The sequence below is a fragment of the Panthera tigris genome, chromosome D2, assembly GCF_018350195.1.
Source record: "Panthera tigris isolate Pti1 chromosome D2, P.tigris_Pti1_mat1.1, whole genome shotgun sequence".
Lineage (NCBI taxonomy): Eukaryota > Metazoa > Chordata > Mammalia > Carnivora > Felidae > Panthera > Panthera tigris.
Genome location: NC_056670.1, coordinates 57,831,941 through 57,856,557, shown reverse-complemented (window position 1 = coordinate 57,856,557; position 24,617 = coordinate 57,831,941). Strand labels below are relative to the sequence as shown.

The 24,617-nt window shown below is 41.6% G+C and overlaps 1 protein-coding gene across 1 annotated transcript in view; it reads right to left on the bottom strand.

Annotated features, from left to right (window-relative positions):
• Window positions 1–6,109: 6,109 nt before the first annotated feature.
• ABCC2 (ATP binding cassette subfamily C member 2) overlaps window positions 6,110–24,617 on the bottom strand; it is a 64,829-nt gene continuing 46,321 nt past the window's right edge. The window contains exons 20-32 of the mRNA XM_015536686.2: window positions 21,893–22,013; window positions 21,467–21,602; window positions 20,535–20,754; window positions 20,228–20,382; window positions 16,476–16,631; window positions 14,817–15,016; window positions 12,843–12,969; window positions 11,964–12,065; window positions 11,405–11,548; window positions 10,442–10,600; window positions 9,331–9,497; window positions 7,316–7,510; window positions 6,110–6,670 (exon numbers count right to left, since the gene is read on the bottom strand). Coding sequence (XP_015392172.1) covers window positions 6,541–6,670; window positions 7,316–7,510; window positions 9,331–9,497; window positions 10,442–10,600; window positions 11,405–11,548; window positions 11,964–12,065; window positions 12,843–12,969; window positions 14,817–15,016; window positions 16,476–16,631; window positions 20,228–20,382; window positions 20,535–20,754; window positions 21,467–21,602; window positions 21,893–22,013 — 2,012 coding nt within the window. The 3' untranslated portion in view covers window positions 6,110–6,540. The remainder of the gene's footprint in view (window positions 6,671–7,315; window positions 7,511–9,330; window positions 9,498–10,441; window positions 10,601–11,404; window positions 11,549–11,963; window positions 12,066–12,842; window positions 12,970–14,816; window positions 15,017–16,475; window positions 16,632–20,227; window positions 20,383–20,534; window positions 20,755–21,466; window positions 21,603–21,892; window positions 22,014–24,617) is intronic.

Genomic DNA, 24,617 nt, shown 5'->3' with positions numbered 1-24,617 from the left:
GTCAATGGACACTTGTGCTGCTTCTGTAATTTGGCTATTGTAAATAATGTGACAATAAATATAGGGGTGCATATGTCACTTTGAATTAGTGTTTTTGTATTTTTTTGAGTAATACCCAGTAGTGGAATTACTGGATCGTGTGATAATAATTTTAATTTTTTGAGAAACCTCCATACTGTTTTCCACAGTGGGTGCACCAGTTTGTTGTTTCTTGTGTTTTTGATTTTAGCCATTCTAACAGGTGTTAGGTGGATCTTGTGGTTTTGATTTGCATTTCCCCGATGATTGATACTGAGCATCTTTTCATGTATCTGTTCACCATATGTATGTCTTCTTTGGAGAAATGTCTATTCATGTCTTCTGCCCATTTTTAATTGGATTATTGGGTTTTCTTGATATTGAGTTGTAGAAGTTCTTTATATATTTTGGATACTAACCCACTATTATATGCAAATATCTTCTCCCATTCAGTAGGTTGTCTTTAATTTTGTTGATTTTTTGCTATGCAGAAGCTTTTTATTTTGGTGTAGTAGCAATAGTTTACAGTCTTTTTCTCTCTTGCCTCAGGAGACACATCTAGAAAAATTGTGCTATAGCAAGTGTCAGAGAAATTACTTCCTATGTTCTCTTCTAGGGTTGTTACGGTTTCAGGTCTCACATTTAGGTCTTTAATCCATTTTGAATTAATTTTGTATATGGTGTAAGTGAGTGGTTCAGTTTTCCTAACACCATTTGTTGAACAGACTTTTTCCCATTGTTTATTCTTTCCTCCTTTGTTGAAGATTAATTGAGCTTATAATCATGGGTTTATTTCTGGGCTGTCTATTCTGTTCCATTGATCTGTGTGTCTATTTTTGTGCCAGTACCATACCATTTGGATCACTACAGCTTTGTAGCAGATCTTGAAATCTGGGCTTATGATACCTCCAGTTTTGTTCTTTTTCAAGATTGCTTTGACTATTTAGGGTCTTTTGTGATTCTACACAAATTTTAGGATTAATTGTTCCAACTCTGTGAAAAATGCTATTGGTATTTTCATAGGGATTGTATTAAATCTATAGATTGCTTTTCGTAGCATGGAAATTTTTAACAGTATTTCTTCTTCCAGTCCATGAGCATGGAATCTTTTTCCATTTGTTTGTGTCATCTTTAGTTTATTTCATCAGTGTTTTATAGTGTACAGCATACAGGTCTTTTACATCCTTGGTTAAGTTGATTCCTAGGTATTTTATTTTTGGTGCAATTATAAATAGGATTGTTTTAATTTCTCTTTTCTGTGACTTCATTATTAGCGTATAGAAATGCAATAAAGGGGCGCCTGGGTGGCTCAGTCAGTTAAGCATCTGACTTCAGGTCATAATCTCACAGTTCATGAGTTCGAGCCCCACATCCGGCTTTGTGCTGACAGCTCAGAGCCTGGAGTCTGCTTCGGATTCTGTGTCTCCTTCTCTCTCTGTCCCTTCCCTACTCATACTCTGTCTCTCTCTCTCAAAAATAAACAAAATTAAAAAGAAATGCAATAGATTTCTGTATATTGATTTTTGTATCCTTTAACCTTCCTGAATTCATTTATCAGTTCTAGTAGTGTTTTTGTGAAGTCTTTATAGGATTTTCTATATATAGTATCATGTCATCTACAAGTAGTGAAAGTATTCCTTCTTCCTTACCAATTTGGATACCTTTTATTCCTTTTTCTTGTCTGATTGTTGGGGCTAGGATTTCCAGTACTATGTTGAATAAAAGTGGTAAGAGTGGACATCCTTATCTTCTTCCTGACCTTAAGGGAAAAGCCCTCAGTTTCCCCCCATTGAGTATGATGTTCGCTGTAGGTTTTTCATTCATTCATTCATTCATTCATTCATTCAAAGAGAGAGCATGAGCAGGGGAGGGGCAGAGGGACAGGGGGAGAGAATCTTAAGCAGGTTCCATGCCCAGTGCGGAGACCAACAAGGGACTTGATCTCACAACCATAAGATCATGACCTGAGCCAAAATCGGGAATTGGCCACTCGACCGAACAAACCACCCTGCTGTGGGATTTCCATATATGACCTTTATGTTGAGGTATGTTCCCTCTAACCTTACTTCGTTGAAGGTTTTTTTTTTTTTTATCATGAATGGATGTTTTACCTTTCAAATGTTTTTTCTCCATCTATTGAAATGATCCTATGGTTTTTATCCTTTTGTTGATGTGATGGATTGCATTGATTGATTTGCGAATATTGAATCCCTCTTGCGTCTCAGGAATAAATCTCATATGATTGTAGTGAATGATTTTTTGAATGTATTGCTGGATTTAGTTTGCTAATATTCTGTTGAGAATTTTTGCATCTACATTCATTAGAGGTTTTGGCCTGTATTTTTTTTTTTAATTTTTTTTTTAATGTTTATTTTTTTTGACAGAGACAGAATGCAAGTGGGTTAGGGGCAGAGAGAGAGGGAGACACAGAAGCAGGCTCCAGGCTCTGAGCTGTCAGCACAGAGCCCGACGCGGGGCTCGAACTCACAGGCTGTGAGATCATGACCTGAGCCGAAGTCGGACGCTCAACCGACTGAGCCACCCAGGCGTCCCCCGTATTTTTTATTATAATGTCTTTATGTGATTTTGGTATCAAGGTAATGCTGTCCTCATAGAATGAATTTAGAAGCTTTCCTTACTCTACTGTTTTTTGGAATAGTTTGAGAAGAATAGATATTAACCGTTCTTTAAATGTTTGGTAGAATTCACCCGTGAAGCCATCTGGTCCTGCACTTTTGTTTGTTGGGAGTTTTTTGATTACCAGCAATGAAACTGAATGAGTAATCAGTTTGTTCATATTTTCTCTTATTCAATTTTGGGAGGTCATATGTTCCTAGGAATTTATCCAGTTCTTCTAGGCTGTTCAGTTTGCTGGCATACAATTTTTCATAATGTTCTCTTGGAATCCTTTGTATTTCTGTGGTATCAGTTATTTCTCCTCTTTCATGTCTGATTTTGTTTGAGTCCTTTTTTTTTTAATCAAAATCTTATTGATCTTTTCAAAGAACCAGCTCCTGATTTCATTGATCTGTTCTATTGTATGGTTTGTTGTTTGGTTCTATATCATTTTTTTCTGCTCTGATCATTATTCCTTCCTTTCTTCTCTTGGAGTTTTGTTTGTTCTTTTTCTAGTTCCTTCAGGTGTTAGGCTAGGTTGTTTGAGATTTTTCTTAAAGTAGGCTTGTATTGCTAGAAACCTCCTTTTTCGAACAGTTTTTGCTGCATCCCAAAGATCTTGGACCATGGTTTTATTTTCATTTGTCTCCATGTATTTTTTTAATTTCCTCTTGGATTTCTTGCTTGACCCATTCATTGTTTAGTATCATGTTATTTAACTTCCATGTAGTTGTGCTTCTTCCAGATTTTTTCTTGTGGTTGATGTCCAGTTTCATAGTGTTGTGGTCAGAAAAGATGCCTGGTATGACTTTGAACTTTCTGAATTTGTTGAGACTTGTTTTGTGGCCTAATATGTGACCTATTCTGGAGAATGTTCCATGTGCACTTTGAGAAGAATGTGTGTTCTGTTTTAAGATGGAATGCTCTGAATATATCTTGTTAAATCCATCTGGTCCAGTTTCCTTGTTGATTTTTTGTTGGAGTGATCTGTCCATTGATTTAAGTGGGATGTTGAAGTCCCCTATTATTGTACTACTATCAATTACTTTATTATTTACTGCTTTATGTATTTGCTCCCATGTCCATATTGGATGCGTAAATATTTATAATTTTTATATCCTCTTAGATTGTTCCCTTTATGGTTATCTTAAAATCTATTTTGTCCGATGTAAGTATTGCTAATTCAGCTTTCTTTTCATACCCATTTGCATGATAAATGCTTCCTTTTTTTTTTTTTTCTTCATATTTTTTGTTTGTTTTTGAGAGAGAGGGAGAGACAATCTGAAGCAGGCTCCAGGCTCTGAGCTGTCAGCACAGAGCCTGATGCAGGGCTTGAACTCACAAACTGTAAGATTATGACCAGAGCTGAAGTTGAATGCCCAACTGACTGAGCCACCCAGGTGCCCCAACATAAAGCCTTTTAAAAAACAGTTTAGAGTCTACGTGGAAGACTCCACACTTATAGCTAAATAAGTTCTCTGCTTACTGTCAATGTTTATACAACAGTGTTTACTTAAAAGTTAGCAAAGTCATGATCAGTGTGCATTTGTGATTGAATGTGTTCTTGTCCTATGACCTAAATGGAACAAATTTCTTCAGGGAGTATTTCAAAAGGCATTTGTACAAAACTAGCCTGCAAAAAATTGAGGTTTGATTGGTACACTTAGTCTGTTTGTGCCAATGTATCATGTGGAGTTACTTTTCTTTCCCTGCTCCTGCATTGTTAGCACACATCTTTCCCATTGTGTTTATATAATTTCGAACATTGGAAAAAAATGTGTGTTCACTTGCTCTATTCTAGCTCCTGGAGATACACAAAAAAATAGTTACTGTTTTCAAGAGGCTCACAACTATGGAGACCCAAACAGAAAATTATCTGACAAAGTGATAAACACAGTGACCATAAATTAGCTGGAGAGTATTTTTAGTTGCAAACCACAGCCCCTAACTCTGGTAAACCTAAGCAGAAAGGGAGTTTTCACATGTCAGTAGGTAGCTCACTGACTCTCCGAGAGACGAAGAAAGCCAGATTGGAGTCTTTGAAGCCAGGAATGATGCTCAACCTCACTGGACCCTGGTGCTGGGACCCCTCCACTGCTACCTCTGGAGAATAGCTGTGCCTGCCACAATTGCCATCCCCATCGCCGGGACAGATTTCGAACAAAACAGAGGAGGTGCCCCACAGAGCTGAAACCCAGACTTCTGGGAGGGTGAGCTGCTCGTGTCTCCCAGGAGCATGAGGACACCGGTTCTGGGAGTACTAGACAAAGTGCAGTCGGTGCTGCCACCCGTATGGCCTGCCGCTGCAGACGCCATTGCTAGGGGTGCTGCTGATGGGAACAGAGCAAATAGGAAAAATCCCTTCCGCATCCCGACTTGTAGCTACTATTCTCTTACTGCAGGCACTTCCAGTCTCTGAGCATCTCACTCAACAGCTAAAATGAACAAATGAAGATATTTTATATAATTTCATCACTAAATGGAAGTCAAGAACGTACTGACCCCAAGATAATGTGACACAAAAAAATCCGGAAGATAAGGAAGGGTCAGAGCTTGGGGTGACTTCTGAAACCAGAGGACTTTGACCTTTGTTGGTAATACAAGATGCCAAAGCCCAGGACAGGAGGCCCTCTGATAAACCTGGACCCAACAGTGTACAAGTAAATGAGGAATAAACCCCATCATGCAGAAGGAGTCAACAAGGCAACGTGTCGGTCTCTAGCCTGACACTAGGTCAAGGGGAGGACTCTCCCTGCAGAATTGGTAAACCACACGTTGGTCCTTGTGCAGAATTGCAGTCTGAAGTCACACCAACTGTATGGTTTGAAGCCCCTAGTGGAGAATTGAATTCAAACTGGTTCTGGGTAATGCCCCCAAGTGACAGGCAGAAGCTTTCCCAGTTTTGTTTAGGAGAGCTCAGATTCCACTCAGTCCTCCAAGAATATCCACAGATAAAATGACCAGCTTACAGTCAAAATTCACAAGGCATACAAGGAAATGAAGCATCATGAATAAGAGCCAGCAGAAACCTCATACTGAAACCTTACTAGTAACCAGAGAGAGATTAATAATTGATACTCATCAGTTTGACAAAAAGGGTTTTCAATTGGCATCACCTAGTGTATGCATGTAAACATGTGCATACTCCCCATACCTACATTATATCCTAAAGAAACTCTTACACACGTATCTCAGGAGTAATATACCAGAATGTTCCCAGCAGTATTGTTCATAACGGGAGGCGGAGGGAACCATAGAAAAAACCCTACTGACCAACATTAAAATGGATACACTGTTGGGGCACGTGGGTGGCTCAGTTAGGCGTCCAACTTTGGCTCAGGTCATGATCTGTTTGTGGGCTCAAGGCCCACATCGGGCTCTATATGTCTCTCTCTCTCTGCCCCTCCCCTGCTCGTACTGTTTCTCTCTCAAAATTAATGAAACATTAAAATAATTTTTTTAAATAAAAACATTTTTAAAAATGGATACACTGTGTCATTTATACACTGCCACACTACAGAACGGTGAGAAAGAACCAGCCTCACTATGTGCATCAACATGCATGAATCTCAAAAATAAAACTGAACGAAAGCAATAGAAGAATACGTCAAGTATGAGTGAGGCCATTTACATAAATTAAAAAGTACACCTTGTTTAAGGATACATACCAAGTAGTAAAACTAAAATGAAAGGCAGGAGGATATAATTATCACAAAATTCAGGATAGTAGTTATCTCTGGGAAAGGAAGTAGGAAGGAGGTATAATCAAAGTGGGTTCACAAAACGGGGGTTCTGCTGGAGCTGGTAATACCCTTCTTTAAAAGGTACATTTCACATACTTCTGTGTGATAGCTTTCATAAAAAATAAGGAATAATCCTTCCTTCTGCAGCCCATGGCACCTACTGTCAGAGTGATGTGCTATTCACATTTTCAATGCCAGCTTCTTTGGCCATCAAACAAAAGGGGCCAGAATTTTTCAGCAGTTCGTTAGGGGTGCCATACTCTACAATCTTCCCGTTGTCTAGGACCATTATCCTGAAACAAAGGAGAAAGAAAGGTCTTAGCAGCATCTCAAATCTTGGCATTTATAAGAACAACTAGTACTAAGTTGTGGTATATTCATTCATAAAAGGTGATAAAGCAGTGAGAATGAGTGAACTATAGCTGTGTTAGTCTGGGTGGATTCCAGAGATAATGCCGAAGAATCAAGTGGAAGAATATATACAGTATAAGTCCATTTACATAAGTTTTTGTTTTTTTGTTTTTGTTTGTTTTTTTTAAGATATACATTGTTGGAGGGAGACTATTCTCCAAACAGGTCCCAAGATTATGGACATTACCCCCATTTTAAATGTAAGATGTCAGAGTTGGAAGAAGCAGAAAACTTCTAGTTATTGTATGGAGGCAGCTGCTGAGACCCAGTTGAATTGAGAAAATCTGTGGTTAATATCTGCCTCTTGTGGCTTGGGCCTCCACCTCCCACACTCAGTTAATTTACTATTGCCTATTATACCCTCAGGACTGTTCCCTTAACACCCTGTTGGCTTTTATTAGTGTGATGTAGAATTTTGGACCCATTACTTGAACTCGGAATCTTTGGCTGGAAGATATCTTACGGCTAATGTGCTTAGTTTTTTCAAGGCTCAGTTGTGTCTGTCCAGCTCTGTCACTCATACTCACTTGTCACTGTCCATGATGGTGTGGAGCCTATGAGCAATGGTGATAGTCGTGCAGTGGGAGAACTCCTTTTGGATGGTCGTCTGGATAAGGTGATCGGTCTCTATATCCACCGCAGCAGTGGCCTCATCCATGATCAGAATCTTGGATTTCCGAAGCAGAGCCCTGGCCAGGCACAGCAGCTGCCTCTGCCCTATGCTGTAGCCAATGGAACAAACCAAGCATTAGCTCCTCAGGACCAAGGCAAAACGTGGGATGGGCGTGCGTGCACATACACGTGCACTTTTCATGTTCCGGATCAGGCTTTCAGAACCCCTACTCCTAGATTCCTCCAGGATGAACACCTAAAAGAAGAGGTGAACACCATGTTTTCCTAACTTTCTCCATTAGAAGACCTACCACAGGTACTTAATTTTAAAATTCATATTTCTGGGTCCCACTCTTCCCAAGCAGAATGGGGAGGAGCCTAGAAACATGTATTTTTAATAAGCACCCCAGGCAATCTCCATGTTTGATGAGTCTGGAAAACCCTAGCCCAGGAATAGTTCTTTGCATCACTACAGTAATAGCCCAGCACCTCAACAGTAATTCCAAAATAACTCGGGATGCCACCAAGTTCAGTGCAGCAATATTTGACCTGGCACCGTGAATATCGGGTGACACTGCATCAGAATGCCCCAATGGCATTTCTTAGTGGCCTTAGCAAACCCATTCATTATTTTAATGTGTAATTCTAGTCTCAAGGCTAATTATTTGTTCAAGGCCTTCTGCCTTGATTAGAGACATAGCTCTCTAATGAACGTGATGTCTTGGTGTGAGATGCAATGTATGTGGAATTCGAATATGCTAGTAAAATGCAAATCGCTTTAATTTGCTAAAAGCCAGTAATGAAGGCTGGACCTCTTACTTACATAAAGAAGCTTTGGGAAATGATGTGGAGGAAATATTCAGGAATTCGCTAATTGCTCTTTCCTGCTGTGGCCATTAGGGAACGTATTAAACAGAGGGCGGCTAGACTAGAGTTCTGTAATTCTCTGTGAGAAAATTTCTGCAGGAGATGAGAAGTCACCCAAGATGAACTTCCAGTTTTTCTCTGTAATGTAGGAACAGAGACACTGTAAAACTGTACTTCAGTTGTACCAAACTCCTGCCTGGCTCAGTCGGGCTTCACAGTAATAGGCTGTTACCGAGGCCCCAGTCTGGTGTTCAGCTGCTATCTCTCCTTCCAAATGATCGATCTCCCATCACGCACCAGAGAAATGTTAAGTTTCAACCCTCAACCCTGGTCTGAAATCAAGGCCCTGATAATGCCGGATAGGTGTCTCCCAGCAAGGATAGAGAAGGATGGGAGGATTTTTGTTCTCACAAACCAGACGTGTCAAGGCCCGTGTCACATCTTGCCAGAGGGACCCACACGGCCCACATGTCTGCGTATCCAGTATATGACATTACTTTGTACACGATCAATGCATATTTGTGGACTGAATAATCTTTTCCATAGGCCTAAAAATCTACTTAAGTCCTGCTAGTTCCTAGATCTGTTGCTGATGGTTAACAAACTTGGTGCCATTCTATACCAAAGCTTACAAGTATTCTCTGGGGCTACACACCAAAGTCACCTAGGCCCTGACTCAACTGGTCTGGGGTGCAGCCTGGGCATTGGAATTTCAAAAAAATGTTTCCAGGTGATTCTAGTGTGTAGCGTAGTTAGGAATCAATACTCTTAGGCAGTGCTTCTTAAGCTGTAATGTACACACAAATCCCTTGGAATCTTGCTAAAATGTAGATTCTGATTAGTAAGTAGGGTTGAGTCAGAGTGTGCATTTGTAGCAAGTTTCCAAGAGAAACCAGAGCTGCTGGGCCTCCCTTCAGTTCTGAGCTTCATCTGCTAACGTTCCACGCCCTACCTACCACTGGGACTGGAGCAATCCTATGATACCACGGACTACCTAGCCCAAGGAACAAACGAGTGGATCCCCTTCACTTCCTCCCAGTGCCTGTGGGTTATGAAACATTACCTAAGGTTGTCACCAGCCTCTGTCACTTTGTGGGACAATCCAAGTTGCAGGCCAGCCACAAAGGATTTGAGGTGAGCCAGCTCCAGGGCCTTCCAAATCTCCTCATCTGAGTGGTTGTTAAAGGGATCTAGATTCATCCTCAGGCTTCCAGAGAACAGGATGGGATCCTGCAAGTCAAGGGATGAGGGGGCTATTGAGGGTAATGACAAAAAAGGGTCTAGCAGGGTTTTTTTGTTTTGTTTTGTTTTTTGTGGCCAGGAGAAAGTAGCGAGGACTGGCCTGAGGTGCAAAGCTGGTTAGTGGTCAAGCTTTTGCAAAGTTTCCTCACTGAAGACTAAAGGGGCTGCCAGAGGATTAAAAGGAGTTCTTGGTTTTTTCATTTTAAGATTCATTTATGGATTTCCATGAAAACTCATGGTAAGGAGGTGGAAGGGTCGGGTGGTCAGGGGAAGGGACAGTACAGAAGAATTTATTAAACTGCAGAAAAGATTCAAACTGAGCTAACACCAGACAAACCAAAACCACCCCCCAGAGACTTGGCTAGAAGAGCAGAGGAAGAATGGTTCTAATAAGGACCCATATATCACCACCCCTACCACCGCCCCCCCCCCCCAAACCCCGCCTAAACCTCCAAGAGAGGCCTTATTTGGCAGGGTCCAGAGAGGAAGCCAAAGAGAAGCCTTTTTTTGCTGATGCACTAAGTGTTCCACTTGCTGGCAAAAACCTGCAGCAAATTCCCTCCCCTATCTTTTAACCATATCAAATGGGGAGTATAAAGCTTAATGGTTTCAAGCTTCAGCGGCAAAACTGCTAATGTTGATCGCAAAGGTCTTGCGAACCTAGGATGGGCTACAGAAATGCTAAATAATCATCCGCTCTATTTGACTGCTGTTGTGTTGCTGCCACCTAGTGATTAGATTTTGGCAGTGACATAAGTATATTGCCACAAAATGCAAAAGTTATTTTTGTCAGTTCTGGAAACCATGTGTCGTAGGGTATCCTGGGTAGAATGCAGAAATGAGACTGCTAACTGAATATACATCAAGAAGATGCATATGTTTCCTGCAGAAAAATCTGTCCCCTGCTGCACGTGCAAAGTTCTAGACCTCACCTGGGGGATGATGGTCAGTTTCTCTCGGAGGTCATGGAGCCCAATGGAAGCAATATCTACCCCATCAATGATGATCTGGCCACCTGCAGCCTCTAGGATTCTGAAGAGGGCATTTGTCAAGGATGACTTCCCAGCTCCTGTCCTGCCGACCACACCAACCTATAAATACAGTTCCTTTGTACATTAGTTTGCCGTGTACTTCTTTGGGGGAAAAATGTTTAGCCTGGGACATTCTGGGCACTGACTGGCTACTTCATCTCTAAGGTGTTCAACTGATATTGATTTTTGGTGGGGGAAAAAGGGCCCAGATGTCAGGAAAAAGATGCCTTCTCATTCTACCTTCTCAACTGTTGGTTGCTCAGAACTGTAATGACCATTGGAAATGTACACATCAACAGCTGTTGTTGTAATTATGATAAGACATTATAGGGTTTAAAAAAAATCTTTGTTTAGAAGTGAGGAAAAGGGAAGGGTCAGGCCTAGCATCAGTTGAGAACCTCAGCATCCTTACCTAGACTTTTTTTTTTTCTTTTACATTTTTACATCAGACCCCAAGTCCTCATAGAGAAGGTGCAGGACTTTGCAGACCAGAGAACTAAGTCATTATGTCTGCAGAGACCACCTCCACATTGCTGTTCTCACCAGTTCCTTCCCCAGGCTGGGTGCTTTCTATCATGCCCTTACAGGAAAGGAGCTACATCAGCAACAGAAGATGATGCTGGAGGGAGGCAGGGAAGGGCTCAGCAGAAAACTCTTACAGCCCCAGTAAGTCTGTTTGATCCCTTGTTGACATCTTGCCCTCTGGAGGAGGAGAGGGTGTGTCCTTATACCTCCCTTGGGCAGAAGTGTCCTGACCCTATCCCTCCACCCCAATGATGAAAGCAGAGTCTGGCTGCTCTCCCCCTCCAACTGTGTTCTGATCACAAGGACTCACACTCAGGCCTTTCTTCAAGCTCCACCTACCTTCTCCATACTCTTAATGTCACAGGTGATCCCTTTCAGTATGAGATCCAGCTCAGGCCGGTACCGTAGTTGGTAGTTGTTGAACTGGATCTCCCCTTTGCTGGGCCAACCTGGGGGAGGTCTCTTATCAGTCACCCAGGGTGCCTGGCAAAGAGACAGGAAGGGAAGTGCTTTACATGGTGGCAATTCACTGAATGGTACCCATAGGACTCCTATCACAGAGCAGAAGGATAGCAGTATCCCAGCCACCTGTGGGCATCTGCAATGATGAGACTGCAACTCCCAGAAGTTTCCAATTAAAGAACCCCCATCCCTCAAGGTTTCTCTGTGGAGCTACGGAATGAAGACACCTTTTAACTTAGTGCATTCCAAGACCTGACTTCCCCCCAAACCATTTCCTATCTAAGTTTTAAGAAATTGGGTTGAGTTAGAGCACCGTGATTTGTAGGAGAAACTTTATGATTCCATATGAAATCTCTAGACAGGGTAAAGATACTCTTTTGAAGGAAACTTTTTTTTTTTTTTGGCTTGTCCATGGGTTCTTCTAATTTCTCCTTACCTCGTTTTCCACTTTGATGTACTCATTTATTCGTTCAACAGCCACAATGTTGGTCTCTACTTCTGACGTCATCCTCACTAACCAGGTCAGGGTTTGTGTGATCTACAGAAAATCATCTCAGGCTCAGAAACCAACTCAATTTGTCAAACCATAAGGTCAGTCCAGTAACTCTGGTGAACAACAGAGTCCTTTTGGGTGCTCCGCCATGATCACGTTGGGCCTATATTAACTCCTAATGAACACAGCACCATACAGAACCAGCTGGTAGCTATGTAAACCTCCTGCATATTAGTTACAAAAGATGGCCAAGTGACTCATCAAATGAACGTCATTTAGTGAATATTTATTACTGTGACAGACATAGTCTTGGGCACTAGGAAATAATGTCTAACATGTATCCCCTAGTCATGCTGGGGATGCATATCGTTTTATTGGACTCTTGATTAGAATTTTCTTGATTAGAATTAACTATTCTGTGATTTAAGAAAAACAAACATAGAAGAAGACAGTCAAAAGACTTTCTGGTTACTACTACCATTATGGAAAAGAAACTCGTTTATTCTCTTTTGACTAGAATCAAGCAAAGAGGCAAAGAGATGGGGACTATTAGGTTGCTTCATATCAAACTGCTTTCTTAACTGCCAAAGGCAACAAAGTTTTTGTCCGTTTTTCCAGATGACACTGGTACCTGCTTAGAAAGGGTAAGGAGCATGTCCATAGACTACACAATTAGTAAGAGAGCCAGGGTTTGAACCTTAGTCTTCCCTACTCCCTTCTAGATCTAGAAAGGAATCAAGAGCACAAACTCCATGGTAGACTCTAGACTCGATTTAAGAATAAGTGCATTAATTTAACCCAACTCCCAACCTTAAGACTCACATTAAGTGCATTGGACAGAACAAAGCCCACAGTGTCTCCACTTAGTGTATCTCTATAAATAACCATCATCATAGATGCAAAGAAGACAATCAGGTTCCCAATCAGCTCCAGACGGACTGCAAGCCACCTGTAGGGCAACAGAACCAGAGAGAAAGGTGTCACTGATCTTCACCTCCTTACCCTAACCAGGAACCTACGTGTTCATGGAACACTCTCAGAGGGATTGAGTTGGTAGGGCTGTGTTCTCATGAGATGCCTCAATTTGACTATACCATGTGTTCCTAAAATCTTTTAAATTAGATTTTAGAAAATAAATTGCATCTTAAAGGTACTAGAGGAGCTTGCTAACCTAAGGGAATTCTATGATTTGGTGTCTCCCATACTTGACAAATCATAAGAACCATCTGAGGTAATAGTTAAAAGTACACAAAATTCATGCCAAAAAAAAAAAAATCCTGGACTTTAACCCCCAGGAGATTCTGGTTCAGAGAGCCTAGGGTGGACTTCAGGAATCCACATTTTTAAGTAAACTCTACCCCCAATGTGGGGCTCAAACTCATGACACCAAGATCAAGAGTCATGCTCTACTGACTAAACCCACCAGGCACTCCAGGAATCTGTATTTTTTCTTTTTGTTTGTTTCTTTAGAGAAAGAAAGAAAAAATCTTTTTTTTTTAATGTTTATTTTGAGAGAGACAGAGTGTGTGTGTGTGTGTGTGTGTGTGTGAGTTGGGGAGGGACAGAGAGAGGGACAGAATCCCAAGCAGGCTCTGCTCTGTTAAAGCAGACCCTGACACATGATCCATGAAATCATGACCTGAACCAAAATCAAGAGTCAGACGCTCAACTGACTGAGCCACCCAGGCACCCCAGAAATTTATATTTTTAATAAATGTTCTAAGTGATCTCTTTTGATTAGGCAGGGCAATAGAGAAAAGGGATTAGGCAGTGCCATAGAGAATCCATCTGTAAGTGAAGAAAGTCAGCAGCACACGAAGGTTCAACGTACCCTGATTTCATGATTTTAAAAAGGGAAAGAAGCTGGTGGTGGAGGTGCAAGTGGATCACAGGGTGAGATGTTGGAACTTTATGGAGAACTGAATAATGTGTAGACATCATTCATAAAATTTGACTTTCCCAAAGAAAATGAATTTAAGTTTGCACCAATAATTCTAGCACATGTACAAATAAATGATACATATTTTATAACGGCGTCTAAATAGGATTGACTCACATGCCAATGTTCTTCTTGGAAAGTATCTAAGAAATAAAGTCTCTTTACAATCAGAGTCCTGACCGCTCCATGTTCCAGGTAATACGGAACATCATTAGCCTGCCCTTAACACTTCAAGATAATGTGGAAGCCACTCAGGAATGGTCACTTCCTGAAAAAGACATCCAAGGACATATCCCTTCTTGCCAGGGTCTAGTGATGCTGCAGAAATGAAGGACGCTCACCCTAGTCAGGATTCACCTCCTTGGAAAGGAGCTTTCCAGGTCTGTCATCACTGGTTTTACCTAAACATTCCATAGTCTCCTCCCTCCAATCTTGGCTTCTTTTGCCACCCTACAAGAGCACACTGCCCATGGAGAGTCTCACATCTGCTCTCAGGGAAGCCAACTACACATTCCCAGTTCACCCAGCACTGCTTAAGTAGCTGGGATACCGAATGCTTATCGATGTCATTGGACTTCCACCAAAGCCCTATGATATAGGTTGTGTTCTAGCTGCTGTAAAACAAACCAAAAATGAGATTTTCCTTAGGTCAAGGCATTTTACCCAACTTGGTAAATAGAGTAGGCACAAGCATCCAGTCTCTGACTCCAAACTTCATACTTTCTTCTACTTACACAACAAGTATGTTTGGGCACAGTGAAATTCACATCGCTGGCTACACCTGCCCTCCCATAGCTAAGGTCAAACATACATAACCCTAAGCATATATTTGGGTAAATACCCAGGGGTAGCCTCACCTGTTGGAGACAATCCAAGAGAAGACACATTTCTGGTTGGTGTCAATCCCCACCTCATTATGTTTTAGAAATCGCTGCTGATGCTCAAAGGCACGGATGACAGACAAACCTGACACAGTCTCACTGAAGTGAGAGTAGATTGGGGACCTGGTGACAGAGTCCAGACGTTTCAGCTGGCGGGAAGTAGCCACATACAACATCTGGACCCCAAAAGTAAACAGTCAGTCACAATCACATTGCATATGCAGTATCTCTTCCTCTGTGGCCATGACCCAGCATTCTTCACCTTGATGGCCACAGCCCATATCTGAACAGGACAGAAGACTCTAGGCTCACCTCTGGCTAGGAGAATGAGGAGAGAGGCCTGGGAAGACATTGGTGGGGAACAGAGGAGGATGAAAGTGAGGAGACTACACCACTTGAGGAATTTAGTCAGCCTGAACCATATTCTCCCAAAGAATCCGCATATATTGTCCAAGCAACAGTTTTTGTAGTAGCTGGAAAAACTGTCTCCAAAGGGATTTTGTAAATTACAGCTGGGACCCAAGGGGTGTGGAAAGTGGAGATGGGCAGAAAATGGCCAGAGAAATGTAGCCTGAGGATTAGATAAAAATTGAATAGTCAGGCAAGTGACCAAACTGTGCTTCAATGGTGTATGAAGGTAGTTCTGGAAATATGTGGAACGTTGAGGGTCTAAGAACTAGAACTATATGTGCAGACAAACCTTGAGACACAAGGCTGAAGGATGAGATTTAGTGGAATGCAGTTCTGCAGTGCTACTGGAGTCTGTGAGGATTTGTTGAGACCAGGAAAGAGCTGGTCATTTCAGAGTCTGGACCCAAAACGTTTTACCTAGAAGTTTCCTCAAATATCCTTCTTCTTACTGTTGGCTTATCATTAATGGCTGAGAGGTTGTTACTGAGATAGCAATGTACCTGAGGAACTTAACACAAATACCAGGGGTTGTCACCTTACCACGAGCCACAAGGCTGCACTTAACTGCAAGTTTTTCAGAATTGTTTTCCCAACGTAAACAGTTCATCCATGGAATTCTCTCCACAGCTTGCCTTGCCTCATCAGTTTTTAATATGGGCGTGGAGTCCCCTCCACTTGCTTCACTTGGCTTTCAAGCTATCTGTTCCCTCAAGAATATATTGGCATTGAGTCTAAGTCATCCATAGACATCCATGTGAAACTAGAATTGCCCTGAAGTGAATAGAGATCTAGCTTCTGCCAAGAGACATCTCCCAGCAGATAAGCCTAAGCCAATCAAGGAAGCAGCCATAGCACAACTCTTCTAGAAGCAACCCATCACCTATCCATTACGGGGGATCTTACAGAACTTACAGACTGTCCAGAGCCAACCTCAAAGTAGTCTTAGGTCCAAACATAAATCTGCCCCATGTAAATCTTTAGTTGAGGGTTGGGGGAGGGCAGCAGCTAAAGTGAGATCTGCTGTGAACCACACACCAGTTGGTGCTGACACTCCGTCTCCAGACAGTGGCCTCTGGACTCCTCAGTATGTCAATATAGGACTAAGTGACAAAGATGCTAGAGAGGACTGAATGACTAGCAATAAACAAAAGAGAAGATTCTCAGGAGGGAGCCTGGGCTTTTGTAAGTAGAGAGGAAAGGACACCCAGGTCTTTTTGAACCTACCTGCACAAATGTATAAATGATGCCAAGGGGAATGATGATGGTGATAAAGATGGGAGTGGCTATGCAGATCATGACAAGGGTGCTGATGATTGCCAGGAAGCACAGTATCCAGCTTCGCAGGGACAAGGGGAGGGTGTCATCCACCGTGGAGATATCCTAGGAACACATAAATTAGAAGAATGCTATGCAAATAGGTTACTAGGACATCTTCCATCTTCCTGACTCCAGCAGGGGAATTGTTGGATTCTGGGTTCCCAGTGAGTCCTTCATTTAATCATTTCATGGTATTCATTTGCAATACACTTTTCTGCTCATCCCAATAACCAATATCACTTCTGTAATTTCTTCATCTTTCTAAATCCTTCCAAACAGATATGGCAGTCACCCTTCACTTTTTTCAACAGACTTGGTAAAGGTTTTCACTCTTCTCAGTGAAATTCTCACTTGTCAAATTTATTAAACCATTCATAATCATTGTAAGCTAATAGAGACTTACAGGTAAATCCTCCTCTAACTGAGCCAATTCAATTTAATTTAACTTTACACAGGTCCTAATTCCATTCAGTACCTAGAATAGAACCTGGCACATAACAAGCATTCCTTCTGTTTGAAGCCTCCAGTCAACAAGCCTTGTCACCGACCCTTGACTGAAGAATCATCATCTACCTGGCAAGCTGTTTTCTCTGCTGAGCAGAGAGCTTCATGAGGAGAGGGAGGTGGAGGTCAAATGTGACACTCGCCTGGCCAGTGTTCTAACCAAGTAACCCAGAGGTGACAAATCGGTCTTACTGCCATATTGCCTTCATGTCATGTTGAATAAATGAACAAATGGATAGATGGATGGGTGGATGGATGGACAGATGGATAATGGTTCAGTATACACAGGAAGTCTGACTTATACTTTGGGCTTCCCTTACTTACATTTCTTAGATTATATGGATTTTAGCATTAGTAATATGTGAGTATCAAGGTGAGTTCAAATTATCTCTGGAGTGTCCCAAACTGGGTAAGGGATAACAGTTTCCCAAGAGTCCTGAATGACTGAGTCTAATTTACCTTCTCAGAGTCCTATCAGAATGCAAATAACTATATGTCCAGGATTGGCAGAAAAAAAGAAATCCTTACCAGCTATCAGTTCTATACAGATTACTTTTTGTCCTTTACTGGCATAGATTCTCCCACTTTCTTTCTTCCATCCTCTCCCTTCACCTCTTAAGGGCTCAGCCATCTATTCCAGAGGACTCTAAATCAAACTCTCCTTTATAGGTATGAGCTCCCTTTCCCCACAAAACTCACCATATAGTCAATGACAGTTTCCTTTTTCATGCAAAAGCAGTTAGCAAAATATGACAGTTGCCTAACTCACAGTAAGGTCTCTGCATTCTTTTTCAGAAGATTAATTATATACATATAATTTTATATTTATTTATATTTATATTTATATATGGTTATATATAATACATATATAATTATACATATATATATATATATATATACTTATACATATATATAGTATATATAAATATAATTAACCTGGCACATAACAAGCATTCCATGTTTTTTGGGTTTTTTTTAAATTTTTTTTTTTTAACGTTTATTTATTTTTGAGACAGAGAGAGACAGAGCATGAACGGGGGAGGGGCAGAGAGAGAGGGAGACACAGAATTGGAAGCTGGCTCCAGGCTCTGAGCCATCAGCCCAGAGCCCGACGCGGGGCTCGAACTCACGGACCGCGAGATCGTGACCTGAGCTGAAGTCGGCCGCTTAACCGACTGAGCCACCCAGGCGCCCCCAAGCATTCCATGTTTTATATATTCCATATATATACACACACACACACACACACACACACATATATATATATATATATATACACATACACACACACACACCCATATATTCCATGTAATAAATATATATTACAACATCAGAAAAGAGTGTGCAATCTTTGCAAAATTCCTGTGAGAAATCTCCCCATTTAAAATTGCATGCCCAGGGTGTCTAGATGGCTCAGTTGGTTAAGCATCTGACTTCAGCTCAGGTCATGATCTCGCAGTTCACGAGTTTGAGCCCTGCATCGCGCTCTGTGCTGACAGCTTGGAGCCTGGAGCCTGCTTCAGATTCTGTGTCTCCCTGTCTCTCTGCCCCTCCCCTGCTCATGCTCTGTCTCTGTCTCTCAAAAATAAGTGTTAAAATTTTTTTAAAATAAAATAAAATTGCATGCTCTTTGGGGCATCTGGCTGGTTCAGTCAGTACAGCATGGGACTCTTGATCTCAGGGTTGTGAGTTCAAGCCCCACATTTGGCATGGAGCCTGTTTTAAAATGAAATAAAATAAAATAGGGGCACCTGGGTGGCTCAGTCAGTTAAGCGTCCAACTTCAGCTCGAGTCATGATCTCACGGCTCATGGGTTCAACCCCACATCAGGTCAGAGCCTGGAGCCTTCTTTGGATTCTGTGTCTCCCTCCTTCTCTGCACCTCCTCTGGTCGCACTCTGTCTCTCTCTCTCAAAAATAAACATTAAAAATAAAATAAAATGAATAAAATAACTAAAAAACTAACATAACTAACTAACATAACTAACCTAACAACCTAACATAAAATAGTATGTTTTTTTAGGTTTTATTAAAGAGCAGAAAACCCACTTGAAGTTGTCTCCAATGACATCATGCTCACCATATTTGTCCCAGAGGAAAGTGATAAATGGAGACCAGTCAACTTGTCCAGTTTTAAAGCAGCTACGATGTCCCAGAACTTAGCTGTGGGCTGGCCTTTGTGTCTGTTCTGAGGCCAAAAAGATAAGGGTCTAAAGCTACTCAGACAGTGTGAAAAATGTGCTCCCTTTTCTACAAACAAGAAGACTAAAAGCGTGCTGATGACAGTCGACTATTAGAATTACTTGATTTCTGCCTCTGTTCCTAAAATCTCCATCTCAAATGCATGAAGAATCATGGGTTGGGCTTGGCTCTTGGAAGACAGCCATCTATGATCTTATCATTTATTAAGCATTCCAGCGCCTCATACAGTCCTTGGCTCATACCAGCTGCTCGATAAATACCGTTGAATAAATGAATGCTAAGCGTTCCCGGATCTGCAGTACATGGAAATAATGTTTTAGAACTTTATTAAAATTATAGGTGGCTCTTTTCCATAATCCAGACTTCGTTTACTTATCTTAAAGTACCAAAGATAGAATAGGAATGGAGCAGAGACCAAGCAAAGGGTTATTCTGTTTTCTCTTTTATGGACCATCATAGCCAGTGATTGTGTTTTACATGTGTTTTTCCCTCTGCAGGATAATCCCTCTCATTTTTCTTCTACTGCCAACCCCCCTCCCCCCACCATATCTCCCTGGCTAAGTTCCTTTTATGACTTAAGTCTCACATTTTCTGACATTTCCCGCTTTGTCACCAGGATGAGCTAGTACCTCTTTGCTCTGTCACTGTTTTGTACTCCCAGAACAGCACTATATACACATGTTGTTATTGGTTTTATTGTGTCCTGTCATACTCCTTTATTTCCTTGACTGTCTCCCTCACTAGATGGTGAGCTCTTAAAGGGCCAGAGCTTTTCATCTCTATATCCCCAGGATCCTTGGGACCTCACACAAGGTGCTCAATAAACATTTACATGCTAAGTGGACAAAAGAACTATAACTGTATACTGTTGCCTAGGGGGATAGGAGAATTCTTTCCCTGTTCACAGTGGAAAGATCCTAAAACACAACATCGTACAGCCCTTTAGATACTTACACCAGCGAACCTGTTCACAATCCGGCCTGTGGGTGTTGTGTCAAAAAAACTCATGGGTGCTCGAAGGATATTGGTTAGCAGTTGCTTGTGAAGGATGTTTGACGCGTGAGTGGAAGCACAGGCACTGCAAAGATTTCCTAGGAGCATAAACACACCTAAAAATGGAACCAGTTTAGTCAGTACTATGCACAGGGATCCCTGAAGACCTGTGCCAAGGACACGATGGCAATTTCTTCCCTGAGTCTAGACAAAGTACACAGACCAGGCAGATTCTGTAAGAGGTGGCTGGTATAGCCATCAGACGTACCTTGTACCAATCCCAGAGCTCCATAGACGCCAACTCTCAGGTCCCTCTGTGAGGCTGGATAGTTAGTGCCATTATAGGTTTTAGAGTCATTGGTCCAAGCACTGAGCCAGAGGTTGGATCCAATATAAGCCACAGCATTGATCACATAGGCAATGATGATGAAGAATATCAAACACAATCCCATGGCTCGCAGGTATTTCAGGTAGATGGACAGCTTCACCTGAAAAGCACCCACCCTCAGTATTAGAAATCCTAACGGCTTTTGGTGAGTAGTTACCTAGAATACCAATCACAAGGGGGAGTGGAGTCCCCTGGAAAAGTGGATAGCAGGTAGCAAAATTTGGTAATCTGTGGTCACAATTTCTGCATTAGGCCAGGATACTAATGGATGCTGAAATACAATGTGGGGTAAATAATATCACATTATTAATGATCTTCTAGATACAATTAAGAGAGAAAGATATCAAAATAGAGTGGGAGAACAACAACACAGACACAACAGAGTGGGATGGAGGGTATACTGCAGACCTTGGAGCTTGTTTTTAGTAATTTGGATTTAAATTAAGACCTTAAACTTAAGACCTTGTTTTTAAGTTTTATTAATTTGAATTGTGTGCTCTCAGATCGACTTAGTGTTTTCTGGCTCCAAGAATTGCATCTCAAAGCAGTTTTGTTGTTCCCTCCACATATCAGAATGGAATTACTTATGCAATGTGGTATGAGGATGTTCACAGGAAACCTGTCATTCTTGGAAATAGGATTTGATAGAAAGCCCAAAGCCTCTACTAACATTTCAATGATGAAGCTGAAGATTTGCAAAGCACATAAGACATATCCCGCCTGTAGATATGTATTCAAGTCACCAAACTTTAAAATGTTCAGATCCCAAGCCTTAGATCACCTCAAATTGTACTTTTTATTGTGGCCTTCACCTTTCCAGTTTGTATGAATTCCTTCTTAATTAGTTTTTGTCCTTTCACTAGTTCTTCCTCCTCCTTCAGGGTATTCACATTCCGAGTTTTCAAAGAGTTTTTTAGGGATTTCCGGTGCCTGCTACTGGACCTAGAACTGAGAAAGAGAGAGGAGGAAAGCATTCTTGAGGACGCACAGATGCATCCGGGGGGTCTTGTTGCAAACAGATGTCACAGTCGCTCTGCTAACATCAAAGTGCATTTCAGAACACATGGCCATAGGGAAACACCCCACCCCGCCCCTGCTCTCCATACAAAGAAACAAAGGAAGAGCTGGGAGTGTCCCCGGTGTCCACTCCCTCAGGACAAGCCCACAGAGAAAAAGAGAATGATCAGATGGAAATATGGAAGTGATGACAAGGGCTGCCAGCTGAATAGATGACCAACCTGTGACTAAGTGTTCGATGAAGGCTGTTCTCTCTTCTCATGGTCAAGGAGGCCACCTCCTCAGGGATTTCCTCCACACTGGGCATCAGCCCACAGTCATCTTCTTCACTGTCCTCATTGACTAGGAGACACATCAAAGGTTAGGGAGGTGGCGACATAGAGCTGTCTGAATTCTATGAACAAGGAAGAGTTCTTTCTGATCTAGCTGGCCCTTTAGCAAGAGACCACAAATGTATACACAGGCTGGAATATTTTGCTTCAGAACTATTACTTATTAGTATCTCTAATAGCTGAGAAATACAAGGATAAAGGAGAGATGAGTTAATGTTCTAGTGGAAGAGAAAATGGTAAAAAGGAGAAAAATATTCCCAGAAGCTTCTCAGTTCTTTTGCAGCAAAGAAAGAACTTTTAAGGTTATAGTAGATAAGCAGAGGAGTCCTAATTCCCAGAATTTACTAGAAAGGGGAGTATAAATTAAAAATGCTCTTCTTGGGGCACCTGGGTGGCTCAGTCGGTTAAGCGGCCGACTTCAGCTCAGGTCATGATCTCGCGGTCCGTGAGTTTGAGCCCCGCATCGGGCTCTGTGCTGACAGCTCAGAGCCTGGAGCCTGTTTCAGATTCTGTGTCTCCCTCTCTCTGACCCTCCCCTGTTCATGCTCTGTCTCTCTCTGTCTCAAAAATAAATAAACGTTAAAAAAAAAAAATGCTCTTCTTGAAATTCAAATAACTTTACAAACTTTTGTGAATTTAAAACACTTTAAAAACATATGCTGCAAATAAAGAATACATTTTTAAAATTGAAAATAAAATAAATAAAATGTAAAACAGCCTGGACATCAGTGGCAATGGTAAAGACCTCTGGAAATTGATAACTCCATAAAGCAGTGAGAATACTGGCAAAATATTGTTAAACTTTTTTCCTAACTCTGCAATTAACCAAAGGCTTGCAACAATCCAAGGAACATTTATTAAGAAAAATGGCTAAATCCCAGTAAGAACAATAAGCTTTGTGATAGTTTAATTTACCCCCAATCCTCTCTCCTCAGATCTGCTATAGCCTAGAATACTAATAGCCTCACAAACATGGTAACCACAAATAGCAGCAGCCTCCTGGCTGCTGGAGGGAACAGAAAGTGTTCAAAATTCTCCCAAAGCCTCATCCTGTAACTGAACTCAAGTCTGTCTGCCCAACATGCAGCAAAGACAATCACTGAGCCATTGAGTATAAAGCAAGGAAAGGGTTTGAGAGGATACCAAAAAGACAGGAGGGCAAGCTTCACATTTGCCTCCACAAAGTAGAGTCAAGAAAATTTAAGGGCAAATGAAAAAGGCCTGGGTAAAGAGTTGTAGTTGTGCTTACTAAGTCCCACTAACCCTTTGGTTACCGATTTCAACTCCTAGAGAACCATCATTATTTGACCTGTCTGGCAGTTCCCTAGAAAACCCCATGCACAGGGCTTGTCTTTGTTGGACCTGACTTGGAGTCAGCAATCGGCAACAATTGTGTAACATCACAGCTGCCTGAGATGGTGATAACAGTTGGGGCAAATAAGTAGCTAAACAAAAACTTAAAAGGAAAAGCTGGGGAACAAGATATCCTTAGGGAGCTTTGATATCTTTAATATACCCCTGGCAATCTAGAATCCGATACACATGGGCAGGGCTGCACACATGCTCCAGAGAGACTGGAGAAGGCCCTACTCTCACCTCTGGCTACTCTGGGCAAGCAAGAAACAAAAGGTGAAGCAGAATTGTAAATTGCCTACTGGAGTGTTAAGGACACTCCCTCCCCCCCCCCCCACTCTCACACACACACACACACACACACACACACACACACACACACACATACACACACACACACACACACACACACACACAAAGCCTCTCAGAAAAGGCTGAGTGACTTATTGGTTCCAGGCCCTTAAAGAAATCTCTAATCATTAGCTGACCACCCAAGCAGAGACTTCATTGGCCACACACGACAAAGAATGCAGATTTAGTAAGAATTAGTTAAGGAAATTCAACAGGAGGAACAACAAACCCTGGCAGAGGAAAAATCTTATTTCCAGAGTTGTATTATTTAAAGTGACCAGTTTTCAACAAAAAATTGTGAGACACGCAAAGGAAGAAAGCATGAGACCATACACAGGAAAAAAAGCAGTCAACAGAAACTGTACCTAGGGAAGCACAGGCATTGGGCTTACCAGAGAAAAACTTTAAATCAACTATTATAAATATGTTCAAAGAACAAAAGAAAACCATGTCTAAAGATCTAAAGTATGAAAATGAGTTCCCATCAAATAGAGATCAAAAAAGATCAAATTAAGAAAAAAATAGAAATTCTAGAAAAGTACAGTAACTAAAATGAAAAATCCATTAGAAAGACTCAACAGCAGATTTACTAAAGAGATTAAGTGTGTGACTTAATCCAATCAACCATTTTACCACAAAAGCTGCCAGCTTGGACTGTAGGGGACAGAGGCAGGACTAAATGAAGGAATATGGTCAGACTTCTAGGATTCTACAGGCAGAAAACGTACCAATAGAACTATCCAGCCGTGAACATGTGTTATCCTTCAAGAAAAGGGAAAAATGACCCTGGGGTTGACTACCCCTCAGTTCCAGAGGGTGGAACCACCAGCCCAGGTTGAGCCTAAAGAACAGATAGCATCAGACCAAAGAAGACTATCATCAAACCTTAAAATCTGGTGGAATTGACCCT